A 21,169-nucleotide genomic window follows, 5' to 3' on the forward strand; every position below is an offset into this window, starting at 1 on the left:
CACATCATTCACGCTCTTGCGCTGTGTGCCAGGCTGCCTTGTTAAGACGACTGTCCAATTAATTGAAAGCAGACTGACGCGGGCATCAGTTTGTGCATTAGCCGAGATAAACCAAGAGCCGCACACTCCACTTCAACAGCCTTCAATTATTCCGAGAAGGAGAGCGAAAACAGCAGCGACGCACTTCTGTGGAGAATGACCCACAGCACGGCTTGTTCATGAGTCTGAGAGCTTGTTTGGCTTGATTTGAAGCGTAAAGAGAACCTGTTTTTTTCAGCTACTCGAAGGAGAAACTTATACAGAAGTACTAAAGTCAAAACGTATGCATGTTAAAGGTGCATGTGTGAGTAAATACATGCATGTAGCTGACCGCGGCAGTGTAAATGTCAGGGGTGAGGGAGGCTTGGCAGATCATTATCAGGAGCGAGAGCGGAAGTGTCAGGTCGAGTATCACAGTAATCCACCGGATCAACATACCGGAGAGACACTTCACATGGGCTTTTCTTCAGGACAGTCACACAGCCGTTCAAACGTTTGGGGTCAATATGATTTTTAATGTTATTAAATATAAAACATTTTGGAATATCCTGTTATCTACATATTATGTCCCTTTTCACAAGATGTAATATAAATCTATGCTGTCCCCAGAATGTGTCTGTGAAATTTCAGCTCAAAATACCAGATAATTTATTATAACTTGTCAAATTTGCCACTTTTTGTGCGTCGTTTTTGTGTGTCCCTTTAAATGCAAATGAGCTGTAGCTCCGCCTCCGTTCAGAAGAGGGCGGAGCCTTCAGAAACTCCGGCAATAACAGAACTGGCCGATCTCACTCCTCCAGAATCCCAGAGTAACCAGTAGCGAGCGCAGCCGTACGGAGAGACTCAGGAAGAGTTTCTGGATGTTAGTGGAGACATTTGTGTAGTTGTTGTGGAGTTACACTGATCATCTCATCATCATGTTGAACTCTTACACAAGTGTCCACAGTTCCTGAGGTGTTTATAAGACAGCGCTGACATGTTCTGGTCACTACTGTCCAGTCTGTGCTCGACCACAGAACAGTTTCAGGCTTTGCTGGATCTTCTGCCGTCGCGTTAGAACTGGTCTCTGCTGTCGCTTGAGGAACCAAATGTCGTGGCGTGTGTGTAAACCTGCAGATTAAGGGCCGGTAATATTATAATAAGATCCTCTTCATACGTCAGAAGCAGAGAGAAATCTGATCGTGTTATTTTTTGACATGCTTGCAGAGAAAGGCTCACCTAAACTAAGTTGGGTTTCACTTTTCACGTTTTCTGTGTTGGTAGAAGCACCAGGGACCCGATTACACACTTACACACGGGAGAACTCAGATTTTCATGATATGTCCCCTTTAAGATGCACAATATTTATCTAATAAATGACCAACATTTTACATACTCAAAGTATTTGAAAAATCAACTCAACTGGAGTTTCCAAACTGGAAAAGGCCCATTTTATAGAGGAACTTGTTTTTCTCCATGCAGCAGTAACTGAACATCGTCCTAATCAGAGCATTACATTGGCTAATCAAGAGTATTTGTACTTCAGCTGGTGCCCAGACTCTCTCACGGGGAGCAGTGTGTGTGTGTGTGTGTGTGTGTGTGTGTGTGTGTGTGTGTGTGTGTGTTCGCAGGGTTATCTGATCTATAGATTCACTGGCGTCCTCAGGGCCAATGGTGGAGATAAATGAATATAGATTGCATGTACCGACGGTAGAGAGAGAGAGTGTGTGTGTCAGGCCTCCATTACAAACCTGTGATGTGTGTGTGTGTGTGTGTGTGTGTGTGTGTGTGTGTGTGTGTGTGTGTATTCCAGGAACAGCTTTGGCCTGTGTGACCCTGGTCTTGCGAGCAGTGATACGGACAATGGGGGCAGAAGAAGAAGAGGTGCTTAATGCAGTTACTGGAGTGGAGACATTTCACTCACTGCACCTGATCACATTACTGATGAGAGAGAGAGAGAGAGAGAGAGGGGGGGAGAGAGAGAGAGAGAGAGAGAGAGAGAGAGAGAGAGAGAGAGAGAGAGGGTTTTGCGCAGGACGAGACTCAGTCGGAGACATCGTAACAATAGGAGACTGGAAATGCAGAAGTGTGACGCAGGTTGAGGTAATCAGAGATATTGTGAGAGAGTGCAGAGAAAGAAAGAGAGACTGCGAAGATGAACACACTAACGTTCGCGTTCTGCAAGTGGAGAGAATTGATGTGTTCCAGAAACTCCTCCGTCAGAGTAAAGCCTGACGCTGGTCCAGAAGGATCCGCAACACACTCATAAACCCATTCAATACCAAAAAATATTGAAAAAAGTATGGACAGAATTAAGGGTGGATGGATAGATAGAGGATGGATGGATGGAAATACGGATAGATGGATGGATGGATGGATGGTTGGATGGATGGAAATACGGATAGATAGATGGATGGTTGGATGGATGGAAATACGGATAGATGGATGGATGGATGGATGGATGGAAAGACGGAAATACGGATAGATGGATGGATGGATGGATGGATAGATGGATGGAAATACGGATAGATGGATGGATGGAAATACGGATAGATGGATGGATGGATGGATGGAAAGACGGATGGATGGATGGATGGATGGAAAGACGGAAATACGGATAGATGGATGGATGGATGGATGGATGGATGGATGGATGGATGGAAATACGGACAGATGGATGGATGGATGGAAAGACGGATGGATGGATGGATGGATGGAAAGACAGAAATACGGATAGATGGATGGATGGATGGATGGATGGAAAGACAGATGGATGGAAATACGGATAGATGGATGGATGGAAAGACGGATGGATGGATGGAAAGACGGAAATACGGATAGATGGATGGATGGATGGAAAGACGGATGGATGGATGGTTGGATGGATGGATGGATGATGGAAAGACGGATGGATGGATGGAAATACAGATAGATGGATGGTTGGATGGATGGATGGATTATGGAAAGACGGATGGATGGATGGATGGATGGATGGATGGATGATGGAAAGACGGATGGATGGATGGATGGATGGATGGAAAGACGGAAATACGGACGGATGGATGGAAAGACGGAAATACGGACGGATGGATGGATGGATGGAAAGAGGGAAATACGGATGGATGGATGAATTAATAAATGGACAGACAGATAGAACGAACGATATATAGATAGATAAGAGTATTGCACTGTTATCTTAGTCTCCTTCATTTATAGCGGTTTTTACAATACAGAGTGTTTCAAAGCAACTTTACAGATAACAGGAAAATATTGCAACAAACTCTATCAGCAACATCAAACTCTCCTGAACTCTAGAGTCTCTCCTGCATCATGGCTATAAAAACTTCTATATCACGTTCCATATCAGTTATGATTCAGAAGCAGATTCCCATGTCAGCAGGAGAGGCTCGTGGGTTTAGGAACAGGGCGTGGAAGCCTGTGAACACGGGTCAGCGCTTATCCTGACCAGAACATGAGAGTGTGTGTGAGAGAGAGAGAGAGAGAGAGAGAGAGAGAGAGGGGGGGGGGGGGAGAGAGGAAGAGAGGGGGGGGGAGAGAGAGAGAGAGGGGGGGGGGGAGAGAGAGAGAGGGGGGGGGGAGAGAGAGAGGGGGGAGGGAGAGAGAGAGAGGGGGGGAGAGGGAGAGAGGGGGGGGGGAGAGGGAGAGAGAGAGAGAGAGAGAGAGAGAATAAACCATTTACAAGAAATCACATAGAATTTGGCCTACTCAAATTCTTCAACAAAGTGCAATGTGTCATTTTTTTAATCCAGCACAACACTATTTCTACCCTCAAACCTCTTCAAAGTTTTCCATTTTTTACATATGAGAATAGATAACGAGCCCCTTAAACAACAATTCAACATTTTTACTACACGCTCTTGGAGCTCCAGCTGTGATAGAGCTGTACTTGTGATCGGTCATGTCAGCCGATGACCTCTAATGTACCAACACAATGCTGACCAACACTGAATGTTTGTTAGAGTGAGCACTGAAGATAGCAATGCGCTGATACGTTTGCTCTTGCTCATTTGTTTTTTAATTCACTCTGCTTCGGAATTCTGTAGTGAATTCAGTGTGCGGCCAGCCACATTCTTGTTCGTTCTACTAATATAAACTGCCATTTTGGCTTGACCTAAGATAAAAGAGAGAGAGAGAGGGACAGAGAGAGAGAGAGAGAGAGAGGGACAGAGAGAGAGAGAGAGAGAGAGATAGATAGAGAGAGAGAGAGAGAGAGAGAGAGAGAGAGAGAGAGAGAGGCTCTGGTTTCTGCATTCCCAACAGTAGGCGTGTGCCGAGCTCTATGTATCCGCAGGGATGATGGGATCGGGACAGCTGGGGACTGGGAGGACATCATGATCACTGGGACACACTGAGAAAGGACAGGGCGTGTAACGGTGCTCCCAAAATATCAAAACATCCACATGTACGGGATGCGTGTCCGATCGGGACAGATGCCGGGCAGTCTCAGGGACAGTGAGAACAATGAGCGCTTGGTTATGAGAAGAGAAAACAACTGGGAGACAATAGAGATAGCCGGGGATCAGCGTTTATGGAAATTAGGCAAACAACAACAGCATGCGGCGAGAGAGGGAATTATGTGTTTGGAATGGGAGAGTTACGACACAAAGACGCCGCTTGTTCAAACTAAACAACATGCAGTATTATACACACATAATCCTGAATAATCCTAAAACTGGCTGTAAATATGAGTAAACCAGATCAGCCTAGTGCAAATCATGCATACACAATATTCACATCCAAGCAAAGTCCCCCTGTGGTGAAACTCAAGCGTTTAATGTTGTTTATGTGTCTATGTGGTGTTTTTAATACGCTTTAAGACAAACCATGTGTAAATTCATGTCAACACTAGGGCTGTCACTTTAGTGAAAAAATCCTGTTCGATTTGAGAGTGCTCATTGAATCGATTGTATAATTGATTTTCCATGTCTAAAGACGTTTCCATTTTCAACGCCAAATATAGGCAAATCCACGGACGACTAACAGGCATCAGGACGAACGTAACGAGGGCGCTTGAGATGTAGCCTGGAAATCCAGACCTAAATCTGAAAGATTAAGCTCCAAGCATGCATTTGAAAACCTCACTGCACGCAATTGGCTAACACTACTACGACCAATCACAACAACACACGGGGTGACGCATTACTAAGCCCCATACGCGTAGCTACCAGCGGAGTATACCTCTTATTCTTTCTATTCAACGCAAATTCAATTCTTGGTTACAGCGTGATCTGTCTATAACGGGTAGAGTGTTGCTTTCTAAAGCTGATGGGTTATCTCGGGTTATCTATCCTGCAATGGCTCTAGATGTTCCTGTGGAGATTTGTAGAATGCTGGACAAATTGATAGTAAACTTTGTTTGGAAATCTAAAAAGCATTTAATTAAAAAAAGTGTTATGATAGCTGATCGGACAATGGGTGGCTTTGACTTAGTGGACTTTTCCACTCTTAATAACTCTTTCAAAATTAAGTGGATAAAATCTTTTTTGAACAATCCTACTTCTTCTTGGAATATTATTCCAAATCATATTTTCAATTCAGTTGGTGGATTGCATTTTTTATTGCGCTGCAACTATAACATCTCTAAAATACCTTTAACTCTTTCTAATTTTCATAAACAGGCTTTAATATGCTGGTCTTTAATATATAATTATAATTTTTCTCCTCATAGATATTTTATATGGAACAACCAAAATATTAAGTATAAAAATAAATCTCTTTTTTTAAATAATTGGTTTGATAAAAAAATACTTTTAGTGAGTCAACTTTTAGATGAAAGGGGTGTCTTGCTCTCTTATGAACACTTTATGCAAAAATTCTCTTTTCCAGTCCCCCCAAGAGAGTATGCCATTGTTTTTGGTGCAATTCCTGATAGTGTGATACCTTTAGTCAAACCTGACCCTAATGGTCCTTTATTCTCTCCACTTATTTTTGACAGCACTAATATATTTGTTGATCAATGTCCTCTCAACAGCTTGTCAAACAAGAAAATTCGCTCAATTCTAAGCAGAGATCAGATATCTTTGCCTGCTTGTGTAAGCTTTTGGAATAACAAATTTGATGAGATAGTATGGGAAGATTTCTGGTCTCTTCAGCGAAAATTTTTTTTAACTAATAAAGTGGTTGAAGTCTCTGTCAAAATTATTCACAATTGCTACCCAGTTAATTATACATTTGCTAAATTTAATAATAGTATTTCCCCTTTGTGCTCATTCTGTCATCAGTGTGATGAGACAATTATTCATTTATTTTGGGAATGTGTATATTGTAAAATATTTTGGCTTGATTTTTCAAACTTTGTTAAAAGGAATATATCCTTAAACTTCTATATAAGCCAGAAAATTTTATTTTTTGGTGACTCTCTGAAATTAGATCCTTATCATTTTAAATTTGTTCTTAACTTGCTACTTTTTCTTGCCAAATTTTATATTCACAAGTGTAAATTTTCAAAGAAAACTCCTTCTTTTTTTATTTTTAAGAAAGATTTTGATATATATCTAAATTCTTTGAGGAACTCTAAAAACTCTATTGCTTGTAAGTCTCTACAATGGTGTAAATCATTTAAGCTAGTTTAATATTCTTTTTTTATGTAACCCTCTGTACTGTGTATTGTTTAGTATTGTGTATTATTATATTGTTTTCTGTATTGGTTATTATTGCAAAATACGAATAAAAAAATAAAAAAACAAAAAAAAAAACCAGCGGAGTATAGTGGAAAGTTCGGATCATTTTACTGACTCGCATCTTTGAATCTCGTTCAGTAAAATGAACAAATCTTTTATCGAGTAATTTCGTTCATTTCAGCAGCATATAATTAATGTCATGTTAAATAGCCTGACACATCTAGTACTTAGGAACATGTTGATTACATTTGAAAAGTTGTGTCCAACTTAAGTCCAGGCTATTGCAGTGTTACCTCACCTCCTGATCCACGGCGATCTTTCTTCTGCAACTTCACATTGATCACGACTCTGTTCCCGCCTCTCGTGTCTGTCCTCGGGTTCGAACTTGAGCGGAGATAACTGGTAGATTATAACGTACCTTTGCCGTATCTGAGCGGCAAAACAGCAACAACTTCCTTCTTGCAAAGGAACGATTCGAGCGCCGTCTTCTGTTCCTCTTTTAGAGAAAAAGGCAAGTCTAAATCTTTCATTGTAGCGGCCAAAGCCGTTTCAAACAACTGGTGTTCATCCACAGCCATCCTGCAATGTTTACTAATGACTAATGTCATCTCGCCTCTGGCCCGACGATACCAGATAACCCGCTGTGATTGGTGCAGCTCAGATAGAGGAGCATAATTAATGAGCATTATTACTCGAAAAACAATAAGCAGAGAGGATTGCTATAACATCAGGGAAAAACATTATTACTGTGGGGTTCAACATGCTGTGTTCACCATTAGAAATGTCAAACAAATATGGCCTACGTAGGCGATTGTAGCCCGAATCTCTATCTGTATGCATGACTGTCTGAATACCGGCAGAATTCACATTTTTTGCTGTAAGAAGAGAAGTATAATTTGCTGTTGTGTGTGTTTGTCAGACCCTGCAGTTGCTGTGTGTGTGTGACGCGCGTGTGCGCGGGCGTATCGTGTCTCCTAAAGTAAAAGGCTGTTAAAATTGATTCCCTATTTTCGTTTTCGCAACTTGTGTTGGTTGGTCCTATCGATTGTGAAATCGATGTTCGAACGTAAAGTGACATTGCTGAGTATTTTCTGCTTAAAACTGCAGTGAACCAAAGACAGTCTCAAAAACACGGTTTGAAATCGCTGGTGTTTCTGACGTCACAAACTACCTTGACCAATCAGATCAACGTGTGATCGTCAACCAGTGGATCTCTGAGTGAGTGAGTGAGTGGAGGCGGGGCTCATTTGCATATTCATAGCACCGCACACACTAAATGAGGCAAGGGTGTCGAGTTACATTCAAGATATTATAAGGCATGAAGACATTTATTTTCAAGGAAAAAACGTTTAAATGTTATTTTGGTGATCAAAGTTGAGTTTTAAGAGATTAAATTATTGACTACAGGGAGACTTTAAATCTGAACTAACAATGAGATTCATTTTAGACGTCTATGGTTCGCATTGAATTTGCATGCAAATTGCAATCTTGTTATCAATGTGTTGTGTTTTGTCAGTAGGGGGCGCTCTTTAAATGGCAAATACTCTTAGTGCTCTCAGCACTATTTAACACATATGATCATATTTCAATTAATTCATCACAATCACTGCAGATGTGAAAACAAAATGGAGATTATATGTGGATATAGTAATGGATACATACACATTTTGATATCGTAACTGTAATCGTAGTGAGTTTTATAGGTAGGCTGATGTTTGATTTTCAATGCAGCGCCTAAAAGGACGTAATCCGGCCCATTCCCCAGGATTATTCATAAATGCATGCTTTAAATCTGGCATATATGGGTTTAGACCACTGTTTCCATGGAGACAGCGCACACTTGGCGTCTAGACCTCGCGGAGAGTCATTAAGCTGTTGTGATAGCGGCGCTATCTAACCGCGACAGGTGAGCGCTGCCATTGAGGCCGCTGTCAAGTAAAGGTTCAACCAATTCTCGAATGATTAATTCATAAAGCTGAATGCGCTCCTCGTCTGACAGGTTTATCTAGGGCACGTCACGACGCCGGTGTTTAACACTGTGAGCCTGACAGTTCCTCCAGCCCGAAGCTCCTGCGCTCACATACAGAACGCATGGTTTTGGCTGCGTCTACGATCACTGCTGGCCTGGGATCAGGTGTGCCTGACCTCGGCTTAATGACCAGTCTCTCGCTAAAGGTCAGCGTGGAGCTCGTTTAGGCATTTCCACTTAAATTAATGAGTGTAAACAATCTTACTTAACAGATATTCATCTAAATGGTCGAAAGGTCATTGATTCAAATTTCTAAACATGCACACAAATGAAATGCATACTCTGATTGTGAAACGCATTTACAAAATGCATACATGAAAATTAATAAACACATATTGAAAAAAGTTGACTTGTGCTTAGTCAGTACGCCACTAAATGGAGTTTTTGTCTCCCAAAAGAAAGAGTCGATTCTGAACCGCCTGAATCGAGTCGTCAGTTGGCGCGTTTCCATTACAGATTTGCACAAAACTTGTAAGATTTTTTCTAAATGTTGACAAAAAACAATTCGTACTTTAATAAAATTAACTATTGCGCAAAAACTGTTTCCATTGCAGTTTTGCGAAATATTTATTTTTCGAACTGCCTGAAAAACCACCTCATGTGAGCATAAAAACTTTTTTGCGATAAATGGGAGTTTTTGTGATATTGACGTGTTTCCATTGCGTAGGTTTGTAACTCATTTGCATAATGCCAGCCTCTGGTCTTGATTGGCTGAACAGCGTCTCTTAGCTCCGCCCTCAAACACTGCAGTGTATCTGAGACTGGAAGAGTTTGGTTCGTGTTGTTCGTGTGGAGAAGACGCTGTTTTCTGAGATTGAGACGGTAAAACCCACGCCATCGTCACTGTTCGTATCACTGTGATCAAGAGCTGAGACTCAGATATGATAATGAGCGTTTGCTTTCTGACCAATCACAACAGACTGAGCCATCCGACCAATCAGAGCAGAGCAGCTCTCAGAGAGCAGTTTAGAGAGACCGAATCTTCTACACTCTCAAAATATTTGTCATTCCTATATAATACTAATTACGCTATTTTAAAGCAACAAAACCCAGTCAAAACCCTCATCCTTAACACTTTATGATATGGGATGTATAATGTCAATACAAAACCGTTTAAACGCCATCATGCATTTCTACGGTGAGCAAAGAGATGATTTCGCCATGCTAAAGTAAAGTCTTCAACCGTGTCCCTGTATTCCTGAGAAATTTGCTGTGTATTTGTTCAATCCGAGGTAAATCAGGGCATTTCAAACCTTAAATAACAGAGCGTGTGAGAGCGTGCGGGACGTCTCCTGGAGTTTGGGCTCATTCCTCCTCAAAAGCTTTCGGCTCCAGCAGAGACAGACAATACCGGACGTGATACGGATGAGTTCTCTCAGATCCACTTCTGCAACGCCAGATAAAGCACTAAATTACCAGCTACTGTTCTGTCTTACACACCATTTAACATGCAGAGCGTTTGACCTTGAGGGAAAGAAGTGGAAGCTGATTGGTTGAATGAAGTGTTTCAGAAGGCATATAAAAAATACTCTATTTTGCCCCTTAAATGCTGGGAAAATCAAATTATTTTTTATACAATATGCATTTTTTAAATGTGTGCATGTATGAGTCTTTCAGGAATCTGGTGTAATGAACGAGTCTGTTGCATTCTGCTTGTAAACTACATTTCACCAGGTTTTATAATATATAAGATATATGTGGCAGTGTTTGAAGAGTCTGCAGGTTATAATGTGAATTACCCGATAGTGCGTCTGTGATATTGATCGAGATGTTCATGCGGCTCAACACAGGGTCACGGTGCACGGATAACAAGTACAAGATAATGTTGTACTTTTTTGTACTTTATTTGTAAAAAGTACAAATAATATATATTATTTGACAATAATAATATATTATTATTTCAATTTGACATTGAACAGTTTTTAATGATACGATACATAGATGCTGATGAGGCGAGGGCAATGTGTTTCCCCCTATTTTAAAGTTCTTGTTTATTGTTATTAAAAAAAGGAAAGGTATTGTTACTCCTAGTGCATTTGCATATTTTCACATTGTATGTATATCGCCAATAAATGCATCTTTACAATTTTATTTTATTTTATATAAATATTTAATATAGATAGCAAATATAATAAATATAGAATGCATTTTTTATGTTATATTAATAAAACATAGAATATAATAAAATATATACATTTATTACAAATATTATATATATATATAAATATAAATAAGCAAAATATAAGATTATTTTTTTATTTTAATGTTAAATTATAGCCTTAAAATAAGTAAATAAATACATAAAAATATATGATGTAAATATATATATATATCATTTTTGAATAATAATTTGTAAAATAAATAAAAATATAATAAAAAAACAAACATATGAAACAGAACAATTCATTAATTAATGTATTATATATTATATAAAACTATAATATAAATATAAAATGTCTCATAATATATTTATATTAATATATATAATCATAATAATTTGTAAAATAATTATTAAAAAGATACAATTGTATATATATATATATATATATATATATATATATATTATTTTTTATTATAATTTATAATTCTATGTATAATATTTATATATAACGTTTATAATTGAGTATTTATTTATATCAGTGTCTAGGATTAGCCTAAACTGAATCCTGGGAAATGTAGGTCATGACCTTTAAACCTTCATGATCCTGGTTATGAAGAGAGAGGAGTGAACATCTTTAGTGGACTCATTAGTGTGCGTGTGTGTGTGTGTGTGTGTGTGTGTGTGTGTGTGTGTGTGTGTGTGTGTGTGTGTGTGTGTGTGTGTGTGTGTGTGTGTGTGTGTGTGTGTGTGTGTCGGAGGTGCTTGACTGAGAAAAGTGTCCATGCATAAAGAGCAAATGAGCATGTTTCGCTCTGCGCGCCAATAAGCAAATGTGTGTGTGTGCGTGTGTGTGTGTGTGTGTGTGTGTGTGTGTGTGTGTGTGTGTGTGTAAAAGACTTGGCCTGGATAGATGGGGAAAGAGGGTCAAGGGGTTGGCGAGGTAAAGAGAAGGGAAGAATCCCAGTGAGAGAAAATGAGAGGAACTTGGGATAAAAAGAGAGCGTACAAAAGACGAGAGGAAGATGGACGGCCTTCCATTCCTTCTAAATAAACCTCGTTTGTGCACGAGCCACACACTCTCTGGGGGACAGTCTCACATCCCTAATTACAGTGTGTGTAGCGTTTCTTACTGGGTCCTGCCAACGAGTGAACACACACACACACACACACACACACACGCCTTCGGAAGTCTACTGTGGTATTGAAGAAAGTATAATCAGTATTGCAGTATAATCCTCCGTCTGTGTGTGTGTGTGTGTGTGAGTGTCCCAAAACTGTCCCGAAACCGCTTGCCCTATTTCTCTTCCCACAAGCTCTCTCACTCCTTCTCATTTACATTCCCGGTACAATGCGAGTCGCCTCTTCCCCGTCCCTTGTTTTAAAGCGCCCTGAGAAGTGAGCGAGTGAATGTGGGCCATCGGTGTCTCTCTCTCTCTCTCTCTCTCTCTGTCGGTTCAGTGGGATCGGATGCTCCGAGTGCCTTCAGGTTAATCTGTGGAAGTAGCAGATGCTGGAGATCATTAACCCCACAGAACCTCCTCTGAGTTATTTCTGCGTTTGGCACCTGAGCTTCCCGAACGGGAGACGGCCGACGACATTCTGGGTCCAGCTCTACAAACCTTCAGGGAAACGTGTCAAGAAATGTTTCTCGAGCAGCAGATCATCATATATTATACTGATTTCTGAAGGATCATATCAAGACGAATGATTCAGGAATAAATTACACGTTACTATATATACTCACATACAATATTACAGTCTTTCTTACAATATTACTGTATTTTTCATCAAATATGTTTTGAACGGTAGATGCGGTATTTAATAATCTGACTGTGAACAAGAAGTCATAGCTGGACAATTTCATGTTCCTAGTCACCCTGGTGTGCTAAAAAAGGTAAATATTAATGGGAATATAGTTCAGATATACTTTACTCATAAAAAATTCTAGGGGTATTAATAATTGTGGCCAACGTGTTTTGGAGAAAAACATTTATTTAATAATGTGATTTCTCCCCCACTTTCAATTCTTTTACTTAAATGAAAGGTTAGACTTTTGCCAATTTTTTTAATCAAAGATCAAAAGGATAAACGATGCAGATTAATTTTTTACAGCCATTTTTGATCATATTTACCAGGGGTATGATTAATTCTGAGCACGACTGTGTATATATATATATATATAAAATTGTGAAAAATAAACAATTATATGTTTATTAAAATAAATAAAAATAAAACATTTTGCAGTTATTTATAAAATAACTGTTCATGTCATCTTTTTCCTGCTAGAGTATATTTAGTCAAGTTACTAAATGATCAAGTTACAAAATCAGACGGCACTACATGTTATGTCAAATATAAAACATTTTGGGGTTGAATTTTCTTGCTAAACTCTCCAACACGCTCCAGTCGTCCTGCAGTGAATATAAAGCACACTTCTCCCGCTCAGACCTCCACGATGCAAACCGCCACGCTCATTCCAGTAGAAATAAAGTATTTCATGAATGCTTGACTCCCTCACACGGACCAGGACCACCGAACACTGGTGTATTGCTGAAGTTTGGCTAAGTTTGTTCCCTGAAGCTGTCGAGTGGAACAAGTGAACACATTCATCCGCCACAAACCAAGAGCAAACAGCCCGAAGCCGCTCAACGGTTCCAGACGTTTATTCGTTGTGCTCCTTTAAGACTAACGCTTTAGTTCCTCCCTTCCTTTCACATATTTCTTCTCCATCCAAAATCATGTGTGCGTTACAAAACAATTTAGAAACGTGTGGTTTGACTCGCAGAACAGCTGAGAAAGGACTTTACTATCAGCATCATTTTCTTTCTAGTGCTCTGAGAATAATTAAAGTTGAAGCTTTTGGTGTCAATAAACACCAGCAGTGTAACCTGATCTTAGCTAAGCCCCGCCTTCAGATGTCACTGACCAATCCTGCCATAGCAACCGTTTCCATGCGTATTCTCTCTCTCAAGCTTTTGCTCTTTTCTAATGTCTAAGTCCTGCATGTTTAGTTTTAAATGTTTGAAAAGCATTTTAAAATAAAGTTTGTCGGGACTCGTGGCTTAGACAAAGCCTTGTCTGAAAGTTTAGAAGTTTTAAAAGCTTCCTAGCTAGTTGTATCATGGTGTTAGCATGTCTTAGCATATAGCAAACATTTTTTTGCATTTTGCTGACGTTTAATACATTGTTAGCATGAATTAGCATGTTGCTAACATATTGCTAGCATGTTTAACGCTTTACTAACATGTTTTAGCAAATTACTAACATGACAACACATTGCTAGCATGATTTAGAATTTTGCTATCATGGCTTACCAATTGTTAACCTGTTGCTATCATGTTTTAGCCTGCTGGAGTTACTGACAAAATGTAGTCTCAGAAGAATACAAAGTTGTGTAAAGCCAACAGAAAGTTTAAATGCATTTTTTCAGAAAGTATCCAAAAATACGATAAAATCATGGTGACCAAGAGTATCTAGTATTCTTTTCTTTAAATTAATCTTGAGACTTAAATACATTTTCAGTATCACACTTCACTTCAGTAAATGTAGGAATAATATCCAATAATTTAGTAATAATATAATACTCACTCATATTTGATGTTCTGTAAAGCTAGCAAGAGTAACCAAGGGGGGGGGCGGGGCTTAGCGAAAGCAAATTCATTCCGCTCATGTTTCATGAATGAGAAATGTTGAGCCAAAGTCTCTTTGGTACCATAGACGAATATAAAAAAACATGGACGAAGTGTGTGTGACGTCACCGTAGTGTTTCTGAAGAGCATTTTTGAAGCCCAAAGTGGGCGGAGCCGGCCGTCGCCATCTTGGCCGCGCGTCACTCACGGATAACCGAAAATGTGCAGCGAGGCGGATTAGCTGAGGTGAACTGACGCTAACAGACAAACGGCTAGTAGTGACATCAGCGGAAATCCACATGTCACTCAAGTGGCCACGCCCTTAATTATGCAGAACTTTAAGGCTCAATATAATTTAAACGTATGATTTGTAAAAACAAAATCACCCCCTCACAGTTGCATGAAGGGCAAAATTAGCTATATAGACCAAAACCATGGTTTGCACCAGACTGTAAACACATTTTTTTCTTCTGTAAAGTTGGGCATTTTAACATGGGGGTCTATGGGATTGACTCTCTTCTGCAGCCTGTCTCTAGTGGCCAGGCGATGAACTGCAGTGTAAGTCACTTCAGTGTTGGATTCAAGAGAGAGGTTGCCGCTTGGTTTAAACACATGTTTGATGTATGACATGATCCCAAGAGAACACTTGATACACGTTGAGCGTTGTTCACTCCTGCCTGTGTTACATCAGTAACCGATAGCAGCGTCTCGTGTTCAGCACGGAGTCACAGAAACCAGACACTCACCTCTCATACTCCCGGTTATCCCGGTCGCACCGCGCGTCCTTGTGCTTCTCCCAGTCCTTCCCGTGGCGACACGTGGTGAGGGACACGATGTCCTTCCCGTTGTGGATGTGATGCAGAGCGTTACGAGTGTCCGATCCGATGCCCGTCAAGTAACGTTTCCCTTTAAACATCAACAAGTACTTCCGGCGCGGCGGGACGGTGTTGCGCACTAGCCATCCGCGCTCGCCGCCCTTCTGAGGGTGTTCTTTAGAAAACAACGGGATTGAGACGTCAAATCCCGGTCGGAAGTGCTCCGTATTCAAGCTTGCTTTTGCTAAGATAGCCTGTCCCATGTTAAATCCCAGATCCTCGGTGTAATTCGGCCAAGTTCCGGAATAAAGGTTAAAGATGACGTGATTCCTCCCGTCGTTCCAGAGCGGGTATCCGCGAATCCGCTCGTCAACGTTAGGAACGAACTGCGTCGATAGCTGATCCCGGTCAAGCGTATCGATTCCCAACACGAATAGACACGCTTCCCGAGGATCCGACGTGTAGTAACGCGACTCCGCCACCGAGGTGAGGATTTTCCGATAGCTTTCCGACACTCGTTCGCTCTTCTCCGGCGGATAAACATAGACCCGAAAGGCGCTCAGAGCTTGACATCGCGCGAAATCAAAGCATGTTTCCATCCTGCACCGACTGTCCTTGTAGATCCCGGTCCACGCTTGCCGTCGCTGCCGAGGCGAGTCTCCCGGGCCTCCGTCATTTAACAGCTCGGCGTGTTCGGCGAATCCCGGGAGAAGATCCCGATCCAGCCAGTCGGGCCACGGTCGCGCACCCTCTCCTCTCCTATACGCGAGGAAACCCAGGAGCCGGTCCTGTAGGTAATACAGCAGGAGCCAGCAGAACGAGCACAAGCCCAGAAGCACGTACTTCTTCCGGGCCTGCATGAGTCTCTCAGCCTCGGAGCGCCGGAGCCGATCCGGGATCGTCAGCGGGACCACAGGGGCCGAAGCTCCAGCATTGCTCCGATCTCCACCTGTCCATCAATGCTAACCTCTAGCCTAACCTCTGTTCACTGTAAACAAATATGATCAATAAGTTATGACAACATATGTTTTTACATTGCTGTAAAGGTGCACTGTGTAATTTTTAGCAGCATCTAGTGGTGATATTGCGAATTGCACCCAACAGAAGTTACGGTGGCCGACAGGAAGTGATGTCGTCGTCTGAGACAGCAGAGAGCAGCCAGTTCAGCAATGAGGTTTCTTTACAAAGATAAATTAAGAAATTAGCTTTACTTAATTATAGAAAACAATGTTATTGTGAATATTATTGTTACTTGTCCATCATTGTGTCAGTGTTTTATTCGCTGACTTTAGCGCTTCTTATCATGAAGAACAACATAGTGACGAAACGCGTTTGTCCGTTCAGGGCCACCGTAGAAACATGTCGATGTAAGCGGACCCGCGGTGTGTGTCGAGAGAAATGCTCATTCTAAGCTAATAAACGCATAACGGTTCATTAAGGTCTTTATACACCACTGAAAACATGTTATGAATATGATATTGCATTTCTGTCAACAGATCCTCCTGAATATTACACACGGCACCTTTAACTAAAAAAAAACATTTAAATTAACTTTAGATTTTAAGGCAACCAGGTTACTTACTTTTTTAAGTTAAACCGACAGTAGTGTTTTACAGTGTGTTCACTGCGTGCGCTGGAAGTGTGTTCTCTCTCGTGGTCCTTCTCTCTGCATGGCTCAGTGAATCTGCGGAGAATCAAGAGCACACTTCAGTACACAGCCTTCTGTTCGTTTATAACACACACACACACACACACACACACGACTGCATCACGGATGGCAGCGCGGTGAAGTATGAAAGGACATACAGTCAAACCAAAAATGATTCAGACACTAGATATAATTTTTTAAATATTTTTCACTAGTGTGTGCAGGACAGTATAGTTCATTTCTGTAAGTGAGGAGAGCAAAATAAAGTAAACTGTGACATATTATACACAAATATTCTTCATACAGCGACTACCAGTAACATTTATAAAAATTTGGGACCAAAAATGATTCTGACACTTTGAGCTGATCATGTTTTCTTCAGTGTTTTGTCTGTAACTGCTAATGCTCTTTTCACACACACACTGAACACAATGAAGCATTGCTTGGTCACTGGTTGAGCTAAACTGGTATTATCTAATTGTGTTTGGTTAGACAAACATCTGGTAATATGAATGAAGTGTGTGCCGTTTCGTGCAAAAGTTAGATTTTGATAATGCTATATGTATTTTGGTTTCAGTTTGCAGGATCTATGAGGTATTTTGCAGTTTGTGTGTGTGGTTTTGTGAACTGTGTAAAGTGTTTTGATAAAATCAGCCTAGTTTGAAAAATTGTGTGTTAGCATAGCATGGATAAAACTGTAGTCTTGTGGTCTGAGTCGGTTCTGCTGTTTACACACACACACACACACACACACACACACACACACACACACACACACACACACACACACACACACACACACACACTGAGTTCTGTACGGTTAGTTTGTTTGCTTTGCTGAGAAGCACGCAGTGGTTTTGAAGAGGAGGTGTTTGCATGTCTCTCTCTCATCAGTGTGTGTGTGTGTGTGTGTGTGTGTGTGTGTGTGTGTGTGTGTGTGTGTGTGTGTGTGTGTGAGAAGTTCAGTGTTACTCCTGCCAGGATACACACAAAGACAGCTTTCAGGCCTCACCTGCTCTTCTCTACCTCTGCTGAATTCCTCTAGTTTCTCTCTTATCTCTGTACACACTCTGACCGAGCGCAAACTAATCTAAAGCTCTGAGTATAAAGGGCCTGTGTGTGTGTGTGTGTGTTATGCATGCACGCTTATGGAGATACACTAATATGTGACGGGTAGAGAATATGATGTTAAACGCAGTGAAGGTGTGTGTGTGTGTGTGATCACGAAGACCTGCGTTTTCACGGTAAAGCTCTCCTCAGAAACACTGCAGGCCGAGCACATATTAGTGAGGAACAGAAGCGCAGGATTCCATTACAAGCTCATTATTAATGCATGAGTCCCTTAGTTAGGACATTGATTTCCCTTCTTTCCTTTCGTTCGGCTTTTTATGCCTCACAGGTGAAGTTAATCTCAATTTGAACTAATCTCGAAAATTAACTGCAGTTCAGATTTTCATTTGCATGACATCGGGATCAATATATCGCCTATAATATATATATATAGAGAGAGATTATGTACCTTTATATATAGGCCTATATATATATAGCATACAGTATATAAGTATTATTATTCTGTGATGTCAGATGGGGATATTTGTTTTTAATGACTCTACAAGAGTTTTTTTGTATTTTTTTATATATTTTAAATATGAGGGAAAAAAAAATGCTAAAATTATTTGGCAAAAAAAGCAGATTACAGCTACAGGATTTATTATACAACAAAAAAATGCATAGAAAAAACTAAAAAGCTGACAATAAAAATCATACATTGACTAAAACATAAGCAGTTATTAATATTTCATTGGTTCTCTCTTGTTTCTGCATGTGTTCATCATTTCTTTGTATGACAGCTTGGACAAATATTATGTTACACAATTTGCCACTTTTCACTGCATTATTATCACAAATAATATCAGCACAACTATGCAATATGCTTACAAAATCTTTAAAAACATATAATATTTAATTAATACTATAATACTCCATAAATTATATAGTATAATTATATATTGCATATTAAATTATATATATGTTGAATTGTATTAAATTATACAGTATATATAATTATTTGTAATATTTTTTCATTACACCGAGGACCAATAAACCTCCAAGAGAAAGCTCATGCCGCTCTGCCGAGATCCACCAACAGCAATAGAATAACTTTCTTTCTGCTGCACATAAAATATTTAATGAAATGTCAAAATGATAACTCATATAGAAGCGTATAGCTGCAATAGTTCCTCTACTTTCAGCCCCACAAAACAACAACGGCACGCAGTGACACGGAGATAAAGACAGCGAACTGAAATGCAGATTAAAAGAAACATCACAAATAAATACAAAATGTAATTGCAAAGTTAAAATAGCTTTTTTCCTGTTAGATAAAACTGTCTTTTGCAGGACTCTCTAAAAAATGCTGGGTTGTCTTAACCCAATTTTGAGTCAAATATGGACAAACACAAATGTTGGGTTCAAAATGTACTTTAAAAACGGCTGGGTTTGTCCATATTTGACCCAAAGTTGGGTTGAAACAACCCAGTGTATTTTCTTTTTTGCAACTCATTTTTTCTCCATATGATGACCCTGGACCACAGCACCAGTCTGGAGCCGCACGGGTATATCTGTGGCAATAGCAACTATACACTGTATGGGTCAAAATTATCCATTTTTCTTTTATGCCAAAAATCATGAGGATATTAAGATCATGTTCCATGAAGATATTTAGTAAATGTCCTACCGTAAATATATAAAACATGTATTTTTGTGAGTGAATGCAGCACAATCGTGAACATAAATGCACAACTTTAAAGGAGATTTTCTCAATGTTTACATTTTTTTGCTCCTCAGATTCCAGATTTTCAATAGTTGTGTCTCGACCAAATATTGTCCTATCCTAACACACCACACATCAATTGAGAGAATATTTATTAAACTTTTATATGGTTTATACATCTCAATTTCATAAAATTGACCCATGTGACTGGTTTTGTGGTCCATAAATGAACTTCTTTTAATGCAACTCTGTTTGTTCCTGCATCTGCTGACGGAAGGAACTGTCTTCTCTCTCGTTTCTTCCTCCTATCTTTATCTTCCTCATCCATCAGCTCCCTGTAAGCCTCCGACACTCGTCCCGTACATCACAGCGGGTTTAGGACTCGGAAACGGGCCGGAGGCGTGTAATGAGATCGAGATGCGATGGCATATTGCTCAATCACCCGACAGAAAACAGCTGAATAAGTGAACACACTCTTCCAAACTTTCAGTGATCTGTCTTCTGGACACTTCATTAGCTTCTCCAGAGCGAGTGTGTTCCACTTGGAGAAACTACGCTAGTGCGTCTTCAACTGTTGGCAGTGTGCGGTGAGCGTGGAGAAGGACAGCGAGCAGGTGATGGAGCCGTGTGTGTGTGTGTGTGTGTCGGTTTCTCACATGACGAGTGTGTGACAGCTGGACGTGGAGCTTATCTCCTCTACAGCGAATAAATCAGAGCTGAGCTAAAAAATCCTGCTTGGAGAACATGTCATCCTTACACATCCAAACGCCACTGTTTATATTTGCATATTCTTTTGCTTTGGAAGGTCAGAAGTGTGTTTTCTGCACTAAATAATGTTGAACAGGTTCTCAAACACTCCCCCATCCGCCATTGGTCACGCAAACGGTTAGATCCGCCCCCAAACTCGCGCTATTGGCTGAACCAATGTAGCTGTGTTTCCCAAAAGCATCGTTAGCCAACTAACAAGTTCCATTGAATTGTGTCAATAACGACGGAACTTGCGGCCATAGTTGGCTTCGGGAAACACACCGTTCCAGTTTCTCACACAAACGACGCAAACTGACATTTTTGGGGAAATCAACCTAAAAAAAAGTTGTCTCTGCATATTAAGTGTGGATATGAGAGTGATTTGAATCGCGCAGTGTTGACGTAATTCACCTTTGGCTAAGCCCCGCCCCCCTTAGTTACTGTTGCTTGCTACGTCCGTCAACTTCATCTGGGCTCTGGTTTGGTATCAACATGGCTTATGCTGTGACGGCTCTTCCTGCTGAACTTTTATCAAACTTTTATAAAGCAGCAAATAAAGTGTCTGATAGAAGTAGGCAGAAGGGGCTCAGTGTGCGCTCGAAGGCTATATTCAAAACATACAGGAGAAACGCAAGCAACAACAAGATCCAAATAGAGGCAAAAGCATAACGGTCACAGTCAAAACATGACCCAGCGCATCATATCCTAATGGAGACGGAGACTGGGACTCACAATATCAGGAGCAACACTGTTCATGCACAGCTGGGT

The 21,169-nt window shown here is 40.4% G+C and overlaps 1 protein-coding gene across 2 annotated transcripts in view; it reads right to left on the reverse strand.

The window, feature by feature from the left end:
* ext1c (exostoses (multiple) 1c) overlaps nt 1–21,169 on the reverse strand; it is a 73,815-nt gene that overhangs the window by 45,004 nt on the left and 7,642 nt on the right. For both annotated transcript variants that reach the window (XM_079590555.1, XM_079590556.1), the window contains exons 2-3: nt 16,816–16,917; nt 15,165–16,221 (exon numbers count right to left, since the gene is read on the reverse strand). In XM_079590555.1, the coding sequence (XP_079446681.1) occupies nt 15,165–16,093 (929 nt within the window). In that variant the 5' untranslated portion in view covers nt 16,094–16,221; nt 16,816–16,917. The remainder of the gene's footprint in view (nt 1–15,164; nt 16,222–16,815; nt 16,918–21,169) is intronic.

Source organism: Phoxinus phoxinus (genome assembly GCF_949152265.1).
Source record: "Phoxinus phoxinus genome assembly, chromosome: 19".
NCBI classification, from domain to species: Eukaryota; Metazoa; Chordata; class Actinopteri; order Cypriniformes; family Leuciscidae; genus Phoxinus; species Phoxinus phoxinus.